Source organism: Corylus avellana, chromosome ca8 (genome assembly GCF_901000735.1).
Source record: "Corylus avellana chromosome ca8, CavTom2PMs-1.0".
NCBI lineage: Eukaryota > Viridiplantae > Streptophyta > Magnoliopsida > Fagales > Betulaceae > Corylus > Corylus avellana.
In genome coordinates, this window is record NC_081548.1 from 17,718,907 (window position 1) to 17,731,969 (window position 13,063).

General features: G+C 35.2%; 1 protein-coding gene across 1 annotated transcript; it reads right to left on the minus strand.

Moving 5' to 3' along the window:
* Positions 1-254: 254 nt before the first annotated feature.
* On the minus strand, positions 255-11,752 carry LOC132189324 (uncharacterized). The gene is made up of 12 exons (XM_059604015.1): positions 11,688-11,752; positions 10,724-10,813; positions 10,107-10,235; positions 8,077-8,377; positions 7,705-7,823; positions 6,248-6,380; positions 3,511-3,587; positions 1,883-2,080; positions 1,201-1,390; positions 860-1,038; positions 650-750; positions 255-566 (listed from the first exon to the last, which is right to left on the minus strand). Exons 1-12 carry the CDS (start codon positions 11,691-11,693, stop codon positions 416-418), a joined length of 1,674 nt encoding a protein of 557 aa, XP_059459998.1. The 5' UTR covers positions 11,694-11,752; the 3' UTR covers positions 255-415.
* Positions 11,753-13,063: the final 1,311 nt, after the last annotated feature.

Genomic DNA, 13,063 nt, shown 5'->3' on the forward strand with positions numbered 1-13,063 from the left:
TGATTAAGACCGATGATTTGGTTTATATATATGAATTAAGTTATGCATGAATATAAAGAGTGCCATTAAATTGAGATTTGGCAGCACAAGTCAAATGTCGGCAATCGGCATCCATATCTTCTCACCAAATAAAGCATTTTTATAGGCGCATATTGACCACACATTTTAAAGTAATGCGCATGCCCCCACAAGGTTAGATTTAGTCGATTAGGCTACTGCAAAACACTATTTAACCAAACGAATAAAGGGACACGATTTCAAATTGAGATTTATTAGTAATATTCCAGGCTTATGCTGCCACGTCATCAGACACCGATTGGTTAAATGATCAAGTCGCATGATTTTGATTGATAGGAACAAGATTTATGATACACTCACAGTATTGTATGGTGTGGTCTAGCAGAAGCCAGCTCATCTACCCAAGGGTGTCCTCACCCATGCATTTGCGACATTCTTGTTCCACTTGCTTCAAACCAGAAAGGCATGAAGTTATAATTGAAGAGATGATTCCTCTTTGTCGATCTTTGAACTCCACTGCCAGCCTTACATCCCAATTCTCGCTTCTTCTGCAAATATTAAAAAGGAAATGTTATTCTGGTTTCAGTTTCAAATTATATAATGTATCCTTGCTTTTGACCTCCTCTTTTACCTGTCATCCAAATCTCCATCACCAAGATCGTCCATCATCTTGCCAAAGATAGAGCAAAGGTGTTTAAGAATTTCCATTTCATTTTCCAAGCTTTCTTGTTGCTATAAAACGAAGTAAAAGAATCAAACTTCAAAGAATGATGGAATTAACTCAAGCATATCAATTCACTAAAAAAAAAAGAAAGAAAATCGAGTAATAGAATAAAATTACTAAGGTCTTGGTCTGCAGCATAGGACTCCAAGCTCTCCGTAGACAGTCCAATAATGGCGATGGCAAGCCGTAGTAGAAAATATCGCGATTGTTCGAGAGCCAAGTAGCCCGCACCATGTGAGAGCCCCAGTTGGATGTGCATCCACCCTCAGCACAATCATCCTGTGCAGCCTCAATGTCTGCACTTGAACAAATATTGATATATCATCCTTCTGAGCATTGGAAGAGTTTTTGCAAATTCAAAACAGAAGAATCTTGAAGACAAAAAGGATTTTGTCTTGTAAAACAGAGAAACGTGCACAGATATTTTTTGATAGAAGTTAATATAGCAAGAAATTTACCCAGTGGAATGACATCATATGGGTTGTTTCCTTGTGGTAAAAAGCCATACAAGGTAATTAGATGAGAACTAGAGAAGTTCCCATAACTAAGAAAGCATTGTTCTCCTGCACCGCATGGTCTTGAGAGACAGAACTTCAAGGAATTTGTTGCAGGATCTATTTTGCCAAAGTGCAATATGTGTGGGTATAACTGTAACAGGGAACAAATGAGAAAAAGCAAGAACTATACTCGCTGAAAAGCTCCAAAATCACATGAGAAAATAATTGAGTATTTGTCAACAAGACAATTGAACAGTAAAATGACACTTTCTCCATAATTAAACACATAATGGACCTCAACATAGTTACCACAAGGCCTACAATGTCCTGAAGAAAATTATTCAACATCTGAATCTTTTAGGCAGAAGATACGTGTGGTAAGCAATTCATATCGAGTTGAAGCTTGACCCACAGGGATCAGTAAGAATGTAAGATGATGAGCTTAGTCTAGGATTTATCATATACATGTGATATGTCCATCATAAGTTCGGCTTGGCATCCAACTTTGAGTACTTTAGGTTTCCTTTGAAATCAGTAGTCAATGCCACTATCACTAAAGCCCAAGTCTTATCTTTAATCATGAAGACAGAATATAAGCACAACATGAGAAATAAAGGAGAAAATAGAGAAAGGAATAACATACCGAATGGTTAAGAAAGCCAGCAATAGGAATTAAGCATGTCTTCAGGTTTCCATCAGGGAACATTACTTTCATGCTATTCGAGTACCAGAGTTCACAAGCCCATAAGAATTGCGTCCATGTGTATAGTTCCCGTGGAAATGTATCAGGATGATTATCACACAGTGCAGGAAATAACTCATCATAATGAGTACGCAAGTGCTGTGACAAAATAAAAGAAAAAATGCATCACCTTTTGAAAAAATAGAAGATTTTTTTTTTCATAATGCTTATAGAGGCATGATGAAATCCTATCAGGATGAGATGAACTTTGGTTTCCTAGCAATTAGAGACCTAACAAAAGAAATATTAGATAAAAGTGCTGTGACAAAACTCCATTTACCTACATGGAAAACCAGATCTCCTATTGTTTTTATTATTCATCTCAAGGAGTATAGCTCTTTCTGAAGGCTCTAACTAAGGAAAACTTGACAATAGAAGTAGCTGCAATATATATTGTACATATTAATTGTTGTGATCAGGAGAAGATCTCTGTCTCAGAGATCAATGGAAAGCAAATTCCTCAAAGCAGGGCTGGTTTAACTGCATTTCATTGAACTAACATTATGCAAATGTTAGATTTCCACAGCCAACTTACTATTACAAACCTAAAATAGCAGCAGGGCAGGTATGGAGTGGGTGTTCCACAACCCTATCACCTCCCAACTTCCAATAAGAACTACAAAAAAACTCTCCTCATCCTAGCCCCATACCCCAGTTGGGGCAACCCTGTGTTCTCCGTCTTTAAAAAAAGATCCCAACCCTCCCTGCCTGGCCTCGTCTATCTTTGTCAGGTTGGGGCAACAGCATTGCATTTGAGCCCATTTTCTTGTTGAGGGAAAAAAAAAATCCCATCATACAAACCAACTTCAGAGCAAGGTTATATATCCAACTCCATAAAACCCTGAAATAACAGACCCAGTGAAACCAATAAAAAGGAAAAATGCAGATTTGAATTCCAGATTAGTTTAAACAGAAATGGAAGTGGAAACAGTCTAATATTTAGGTGGGAAAGAGAAACTCAACGATAAAGTGAAAGCAAAGAAACCAAGCCTAAAGAATAATAAGGAAGCTAGAAATTCAGAGGATATGTGACAAGAGATCAAAAGGTGTTACACACACACACACACACACACTCACAGAGAGAGAGAGAGTGGGATGGTGATGGTGTGTTTGTGTTTGTACATATGATGGCATTTAAGAGATTGTGCAATAAATAAGGGCAAATGTATGTGATCGGTGTGGAGCTCCCTTATGCCTGTCCTTTTTTTGTTTATTAGTAACTAAACTTTGAGCTATAAAGTGCAAGGAGCGGAACCCTTGTACACCGATGTATACAAGCAAAAGCACCCTATAAGAACCAAAACCAGATCAAGTTATAGATCTATTCCCTATTCTCGTATAAAACCAAATCCACACCATTTAGGGAGGGCAGGGCAAGACAGGGTTCTGCTTAAACAGGCCAAATTTCCATTCCCAGATGCATGCACATTAATGAATCCGTTTATGAAACTCTTCTGTTCCATCAAAGTAACCAGAGCCTAATTATTGAACAAATTAATCTATTAACACTTTATTTGAAAGCCTGATACCTCTTTTGCTTGTATTATCTCTTCCAACAGCAAGGTCCCATCCAGAGCCACAGTTGCTTCAACTCCAAAGCTCAACCCTATCGCATAAAAATAAAAAATAAACAAGCAGTCCAGTTAAACCAAGATAAATCAGTGTTAGAACATTATTATTAACAAATAATTCTTCCATACAAAATGTGCAAAACTGAATTTTGCTGCCTTAAAATTACACCATTCGCCCCTTTTTCAGATTACATACACAACATAAATTACACAAAAATAAAGTCTTTGAATAATTAAAAGAACAAAAAGGCAGATAGATATAATTGGACATCGACAGACTATACATGCCACGGTTCCTTTCAAATTTAACCTACAGAGTTTAATGACAGCATATGATTATATCATCACATACTACTACCACAAATGAAGTAGTACGTGGTAATTATGAATTCGCACATCAAATTTCATGTTGATTGGACTTAAAGCAATATAAATTTCCATTGAAGATGCTTGAGAGGGACCAAAATACCATTTGGAATTTGCCACCTCCTAACTACTCTAAATTCTCTGGAGTACTTAACTAGCACAAAACCAGAGTAGATTGAATTTCAGTCCTTCCAGGAAAGCAACCATGCCTCTTCCATGAACCAATTTAAACTCATCATCAATAATGTCTCATAAATGATATGAGAATACCCCCAGACCTCATGCCAGACATTTAAGCAGAGATAACAGGAATCACAGAAGATTGAACATTTGTCATTTCCAATCGAAAATTTTTGGTTTTCTCTGCACGGTCATTTCAAGGCACAAAATTCCCATACACTTCCAATAAACAGAATCTGTTACAAGAACTGATCAATGAACACATCCGTATCTGATATGACTTCTCGACTCCTTTCTTGCATCGGATGATGCAACTTTCCAAACAGATTTTCCTAACACAATACTTTAGTGGCTCTTCATACTCAAAGTTTGATTTTGGAGACAACAGAAATGGCAATATAAGAATCGCCGAGAAATTGACACCATCCAAATAAAAGATATTAATGTTGAAAAAGAAGTAGATCATAATAGTTATAAATGTTAAAAACCCTGCCAATATAGGCAAGCATGGCGAGGGGACCCAGCCAAATGAATACACCAGCCAAAATTTTCTCAAAATTCCTACTGACCATAATTTGTATTTAGAATAATTCTATTTAGTAAACCGCTATATAACTGTCATACAACTGAGATGATGTGGCAATGATAATTAGCCATTGATTATTATTATTATTATTATTCTTTTATAAGGGCTGAGTTTCACAGCGACATGATCAAGTTATATGGCAGTAGTATAACAGTCTACTAAATAACATTACTTTTGTATTTAACCCACACTTGTATACTATTTGTTGCATATGTAGGTTTTCCCATCTAGGGGATATTCCCACTTCCTGGAAGGCATTTGAAATACCATTTCATTTGAAAGCCTAAAAATGTGTCCTACAAGCCTTTAAACTTTAAAGCAAGCACTCTTTATTTCACCGAATGTACTATGCACATATGCAATAACAACAACAAAAATGACAGTACTGACAGTTATATTAGCATTTTTGTGAAAAGTCTTTTTTTCTTTTTGGCAATGTATCCAATTTTATTTGGCTATAAATCCAGTGCAAACCCATATCTTGCACCTTCCAATGCTACAATGAAATAAAGGGATAGGTATGAAGTCTACGACTCTAAAAGAACAAGTTACGAGTATCAATTACCCTATGCTTATTGAACCCAAAGTACTTGATCGTTTTTATAAGATAACCAAATCTGCAAAGTAATGGGTAAAATATAGTTTACATTTCACCCATAACTGTGACTATAGGATAAAATATAAGGCTTATATTTAACAGAAACTTTCCCATCGATGCTAAGATAGCAGCAAAGCATAAAATTTCGCAGAAGTATAAACACTTCTTACCCATTTCTTTATGCACAAACTGGTACTAAATTGTCGCATGAAGCTCCAGCTAAATTTAGGAAAATTTTAGAACCTAATGTTGAGATTAAAATAAATCTGAGATTCCTAGAGGTTTGGGTATATAAATTCTGGTTCTTTTTAAAAAATAAAAAAAGAATTTTGTGATTGAAGCATTTCAAGTCAGTTTTACTCTTGATCATTCAAAATTAAAACATTAACCGTGGTAGAAACAAGTGAGTTTTACTTTGAATGATGGCCAAATGTATGCACAATTTAACTTGAAACCACAAAGATGGGGTAAATACCAAGATTAAAAAAGAATAGAATGGAATAAAATAAAAAGAAACTAGAAAATCAGTTCAAAATAAAAACAACAAAATAAATGAGTAGCAGCTGTTATTTTACATCAAACCAAAACTCCAAAAATAAAAAATAAAGTATTGATATTGAACCATTTAGAATGGCAAGTGATGGAACCAGTTTTATGGTTACTAAGAAGTTATGTCCTCTTGAATTTTATTTTAACTTCATAGTACTATCTTACATGCAATAGTTTATTGAATATTATAATGATTAAGGCAAACACATCAAACATTGTCAATTAATTGTTAATCAACAAGTCGGCATTAATTTCTCAAACCTTAATGGGTATTTTCAAAATTAGCATACTAAGAGAGGTCATTCACAACCTATATACAAGATTGCAAAATTTTCTGACCTAGCATCAAGTTCTTGCTGATAGTTGAAATAAAAAATTAGATATCATTGGCAAAAAATGTGAACACAACTAAGTACCTGTATTGAAATTTTCTGGAAGCGTGTTAAAGTAAATCTTGAATTTTGAATCACAATTGTGCCTCTCCTTCATGCTCCACAACAATAACATTGTCTCTGAAGAGATGCCATCAATCTTCTCTAATATATGAAACTGCAATAAAAAGAAAAACAAGCAAATCGTATTGACCCCACTTTTGTTCATCTTAGTCTATGCAAAGTCAAAATATTGGTTATGTAAGAATTTCCCCTCTTGAAAAATGTAATTCACCTATTCAAAATAAATGGAACATGTTAAAGTATTAATTAGATAATTAAATTTACCATTTCTTATTAGCTTAAGCTTTTGGGACAAATAGTGATTTAACATGGTACCAAAACCAATGTTCTAGGTTCAAATCTTGACTTTACAGTGTACTCTATTTTCAATTAAAATACTCCACTTGTTGTCTAGTACACGTGTGGTATTAAAGTATTAATTAAATAATCAAATTTACCATTTCCTATTAGCTTAAACTTTTGAGACAAGTAGTGATTTAATAGAAAACAAAACATCCGTATGTCTTGTTTACAAGGAAAATTTTGAATCCATGATCCCACCCAACCTTTTGCCAACTGAACCAAGCCCACAAACTATTTACTCCACCATAGAGATGATCCAACTTGACTAGATAGAAACAAATATATAGAGACAATAAAGACCTAAAGAACTAAAATGCCACCTTGTGTGATGGTAAAGCAGTATCAGTGTGGTACTAGATGTTTGATTCCAAAATCGATCTTTATGCTAACCTACTACCATTAAGAGAGAGAAAAAGAAAAAAAAATAAAATAATAAAATAAAAGGAACACATATGAACATTGTACTAATCAACAAAGAAAGGCTTTTCCTTAGGTTTTATATACTAAATTTTGCACGGGCTAACAACCAACACCTATGTCATACTACATAAAGTTAGTTTTCCTGAACTAAATTAGATTCCCACTGGTCGGTTTAGTTGCATTCTTAATAGCTTCCTTTTGCCTTCACATAGCTTTGTCTGAGAAACATGGATGACTTTGGGCACAAGGACTTTTCACTGCCTATTTTGGGGATGTAGATTTTAGGGTTTTAGAGAGAAGAACAATTGGAGAAGAAAATGGGTGGGTAGAATCACTGTTCTACCCTTTTACTATTGCAGTATATATAGGAACATCATAGACAGATCCTACAATCATGCCATCAAACAAGGGGTAATGAGAAACTCATACTCAATGTAAGGCTGGAAGACATTTTTCTTACTGATCATCATCCACCTATTGTTTTCTATGTCTATGTCTTGCAGGTTCTTTAAAGATGTTCATGTTCCCGCCCAAAAGAAGCTTCATTTCAATTTTTTTCTTTTTATTTTACCAATGTCACTTATAGAAGTTCTAACTTAAAGGCAGAGGTAAAACTTACACACGGTTGGAAGTATTTACGTAAGTTTGAAGCATACCATGTCAGATATGCGCACTAGCTCCTCAGAAATGACAATAGATACAGGGATCTCCAAAGCAATGTCTCCAACATTTAGATCTTCTCTTGCTATGGCTCCTCTGCCAGCCCCTTCAACATCTACATGATGAATGAAGCACGGGAAACAAATATATTAAATACTAGATTTCCTTTTTTCTATGCATAACTTGAACATGTAAGGATGAATGGTGTTCCCAGCCCCCTGCACTATCCCCCCCACCAAAACCACAAAAGAAAAAGCCACCCCAAAGAAAAAAGGGGAAATCATATAAACACCAGAAAAGGAGAAAAATCCCTACATGCCTGATAAGCAAGAAAGTACAACAGCAGCATTATAATTGTGAAGCCTTACAAGCTATCTGCAACCTTGTCCTCATGCCATTGCTTTCACCCCATCGTGACAAACATTCTTCTTTCTCACAGCTTTGAGTTTCTAAAATTGTAGTCTTCACATTGTTCTTGCCCCCAAAATCATGGATCATACCAATAATTGCTTCCCGTAATTCTTGCAGGACATTCATTTGCATGCACTTATCACTAGAGAGTTGTATGTCAAGAAGTGAAAGGATAGAATTAAGAGCTTCCAGCTCATTCCTGGAGCTGTAAAATTCCATTGGTGAACATGTATCACCCTCGCCAAAATAAAGTTCTACCTGCACCTCAATCAGCACATAATATGATCACGAGTTACTCATCAACACCATTGAAGGGACCTCAGGCTAAACTGCTATTCATGCCCCAGTTTTATGCCAAAGACATAACAAGAAGAAATTGAAGCCAGGAGCGGATCCAGGGAGGCCATAGGCCCCAAAAAATCTGAAGAAACCTTCTAGCCTCCCCAAAAATGTGGGGAAAAAAAATCAGAAAATCCTTATCCCTCCCTCCCTCAAAATGCAGAAAAAAAAAAAAAAAGGGTCTAAAGCTATGTTTAAGATTCAAATCTGAGAAAACCAACAGTATCATGCCCTCAAAATCCTTACAACTAATTTTTTAAACAGCCAATCATTTTATGATTTACATTTTTTCAAAGAAGGATCATGTTGCCTTGGTCAGAACTTGCAGCACTAGCTATTTAGACAGACTACTAGGTTGGTAGGAGAAGTGCTATAACAGACAACTAGAACTGGATTCGGTTTAATTCAGAAAACAAAAAACAAAACAAAAACAAATCCACTTCTTGTAAAGATACCCAATAAAATTTGTAAATGTAAATTGGTACGTGCTTACCAGATAGATATATTTAAGTTAGTAATCAGTAGTCCTACTGTGCATTATCATGGTAGGGAGGTCACACTAATAACCTGTAAGATAAATGTAGAAAAGGCGTTGACAAATGGTATGACAGGTGTGAAACTATACTTTTACTTGTCATACCGACTATATCCATGGTATATATGTGGGTATTCTATCATTACACCAAAAACAAAAATTAGAGTTCTTTTAGTCTTAATTCTGTTTCTCCCATGAGGAAAATGATTGAACTGGCCCACCCTTAATTCCCACCTAGTGTCATATATCAAAAAGATTTTTTGTATGGTAGCATTCTCCCAATGCTAAATGAAGGACTTAATGGAGATAATTAGTTTTTCTAGGTTTTTTTTTTTTTTGTGTACTTACATAATATATACATGATAATTGATTAGAAATGCCCAATCTTGTTGTCCATCTTATAGCACATATTTGTCAAGTTCAATATATAAAAAGAATTAAAAAAATAATAGGGAAATTATGTTACAATCATCTCGTGCTTTCGCACTTTTTAAAAAAAAAATTGAGACCCCAGTTTCCAATTTAAATATTCATAAATCGAGACCTACGTCAGTTTTTTCGGTCAAATAGATAACATAAATGATATGAAAATAAAAGTATGCCTTTGGATCATAAATTCAAAACAAAACAAAACAAAACCAAAAAGCAAAAAAAGAAAGTGGTTGGGCTGGGTGACACCCAACTCATACCCAACTATAGCCGTGACAGGGGCAGCTTCGCCATGGCTGGGTGGCAGCACCCAGTCAAGGCCACATGTGTGACTGGATGACAACCCAGCCAGAGTCTTGATTTTATCAAATTGGAAACTGTGGTCTCAATGTCAAAAAGTGCAAAAGCATGAGGGGGTCGTGACATAATTTTCCTAAAAAATATTTAATCATCATAATATTAGTCCAACTCCCCCAAAGATAAATTTCTAATCTTGCCACTGATTGAAGCTACAAGTTTCAGAAAGTTAAACCTGCATGGCAAAGTATTTGGCTTTCCTATTGCTCAAACATGAAACAAGGTAAACCCTCTGGGCTTCCGTCCCTCGAGTGAAAAAACCAAGTAGTTTAGAGAGCAGAATTAGAATTTTTTTTTTTGATAAGTGAGAGCAGAATTAGAATTTACCTCATTTAAGTGTATGATTCTTGCTATCTGAAGCATTGCTTTCAAGGTCGAACTTATCCAATTGGGACATGAAGAGCTCTTAAGAAAAATCTGTTCCTCGGTATTAAAACCCATATTTTGAAGTAATTTCTGCCAAAAAGGTGTGACAAATAATCAGAAGAATGGCAGCAACTTAACAGCTCAATTAAATTAAAAGTAATCGGTTCCTTCACCAAGAAGTAAATATTATCAAAGTATAAGTTGAATAAACTGTAAAATTAATGAAAATTAAGAACAGTGTATAGATGCTAACATAAAATGGAACAATCACTGTCAGTATTTGTATACCAAGTTTTCTTCCCTATACAGCTTAATCAACAAGAATCTGACAATTATATATTGAACAATAAATGCAGCATCATTTGAATTTTAATTATTGGTATGCCACTGGAGTTCAGTATCAATTCCCTGCACTTCATTATATAGAGGACAGCAATAAGTGACTGCCTCAAGTTATATACATCCTTCAATTCAATAACATTTCATCCTCACATTTCTAACCATTAATATTTAAATAACTGCACCTGTGATTCAAGAAAATTTTGATGAAAAACACAAGAGAACTCAAACATTCTCACCTTCTTTTTATCAAAATGGGGGTCATTTTCAGATAGCTCAAGAACTATTCGGTCCTCGTCAGTCTGTTTAGCTTTATCAGATGACGGTCGCTGCAGTGAACACACATGTTAACCAAATATTAACCAAGTCAGCAATATCAACCAGAAAGAGGATTGCAGGATTTAACCAATCTTACTCATTAGACAACATAATAGACCAAGCCAGCAATATTAACCAAATAAAAATCAAATGGCATAGGCTGTGATTGCAGGACCTAAGTGGACTTCTCACATATTTAAGTGTGTGCATTCACAAAAAGAGGGTTTAACTTCAAAGCACTTAGTTATTCACGTACCACAAAAATGGGGTTTTAAAGATACAATGGCAACAATGACCTAAGCACTTGGTGTTAGTTTCAAATCTTGATATTACAAAAAAAAAATCACCAAGAGCCAACACAAAAAAATTAATGAAAAACAAGGTTCTGCTCTACTGCTCCCTTTTCCAAATGAAATGCAGTTGTCAAGATGAAAAATGATGCAATGCGAAGTGAAGCTGATGGATAGCAAGATCACAACACAATCTCACATATAATGGGAAAAATCCACACCAAGAAACTGAAAAAGAAACACTTGGAAATCAGAAAGAGACCAATCAATTGTCGATTATGTAAGATATATACAATGATACCAAACCTAGAACGAAAAGAACTGTATCAAGCTAATAAAGACTGAGAGCAATAATGTTATGCTTGATTGCTGGGATTATAGGGCTACAAAAGAAAAGTGTATTCGTGGAAGGCGTACAAATGGAAATTCCGACAATCGGAGTTGCAAAAACTTATGAATTTTTCCTGACTTTCCTACAATTTCCCAGCAACCGAACGGAACATCAAAGAGCGACAAGTTGGAATTGAGATTACAGTAGCACAGATAACTTAAAGAGATTCACAGAGTAGATGAGACTAGAATTTAATTTATCAACCTCCATTGAAGCCCAAGTTGAAGCAGAGCAGAGAGAGAGCCAGAGAATTTGAGCGGCAAGCGAGAGAGAGAAGGCTTTTGAGAGTTTTCAGCTGAGAGTTGAGAGAAGGAGTTCAGGGGCGAAAATGGGCCGGGCTTCCACCGACCAATATCAGTCCAGGTCAGCCCATATCTGTATCCAAATTGATAGTTAAATCCTAATGAATTAGACGGTTTCAAATCAGCCCTAACAAACTCCTGAATTTTATTTTATTTTTTCTTTTAATAAGGAATAATAGATGGATTGGTTGAGATGAGTAATGATAAAATTACATTTTTATCACACAACTATCATATTATTGGGTGTCGATGTCATACGAAGTAAATGGTAATGAAAACTTGAAGAGCAAGGAATTCAGAAACAGAAAAAAGTGTCAAAACGCCTCTAAAATATTGGAAGCAACGAGCACAATATGGGAGGCATAGTGGGCACAAAATAACAAAAGGAGCCTAGCGAAGGTGTCGATAATAGAGGTGGCAAAGGGCAAGGAAAAAAAAAAAAAAGCAGTTGAGTACCATGGAAGCAGGAAATAATATAACGGTAGAGGTTGGTAACCAGTGTTGGGATCGTTTGCGTAAATTTTAAAACTTTTTCTTTTTACGCAGTGGATTAAAAAATACAATCCCCAAGAACTTTTGCCAACAAGATAAACATACTTAGATCTAATAACATATAAGTAATAATATTTATATGTAGCTTCGGCCTCTCCTAGGCATTGCGGCATAGGAGCGTACAACCGTTCTTCCTATGATGTAGGGCTGAGCAATTGTCGTCCTAACGAACTTTCAAACTTATGGTCTGAGTCAATACTCATTCCATGTTTTTTGCATTATTCATGTTCTTCGTGTTCATCACATTCTTGATGAACTTGTGGCTGATATTCAAAAGGATCTTGATGAACAATTTCATCTTTTTGGATTTATCCAACGTGATGAACAATTTCGTGTTCATCACGTTCTTTAGCATGTAGGAATTAAATCATGAGCCCAATTGCTCTATTTAATTCCCTATGTCTAACTTCTCCAACTTGGCCCTTTAGATTAATAAATCTCTTGGGCCTATGTTTTATAAAATAAAACATCTCAAGTAAATATACATAAATATAACTGAGGCCCAATATTTATACTAGTCAATTTACCTATGTTTTATAAAATAAAACATCTCAAGTAAAAACACATAAATATAACTGAGGCCCAATATTTATACTAGTCAATTTACATTAGCTCAAAGAGGGACCCAAAGGAAAAAATATCATTAGCGGTTTGCGACTATGTCTACGTTGACCATATCACACAACTCTATTTAATCACAACTAATACCTCTACATAACTGTGACT

Excerpts from the sequence above, each read along its gene's own strand:
- LOC132189324 (XM_059604015.1), bottom strand. Across the intron at positions 6,381-7,704 it reads TAGTGCGCATATCTGACATG|TTTCATATATTAGAGAAGAT; the intron begins GTATGCTTCAAA and ends TTTTTATTGCAG. Across the intron at positions 567-649 it reads GATGGAGATTTGGATGACAG|AAGAAGCGAGAATTGGGATG; the intron begins GTAAAAGAGGAG and ends TAATATTTGCAG.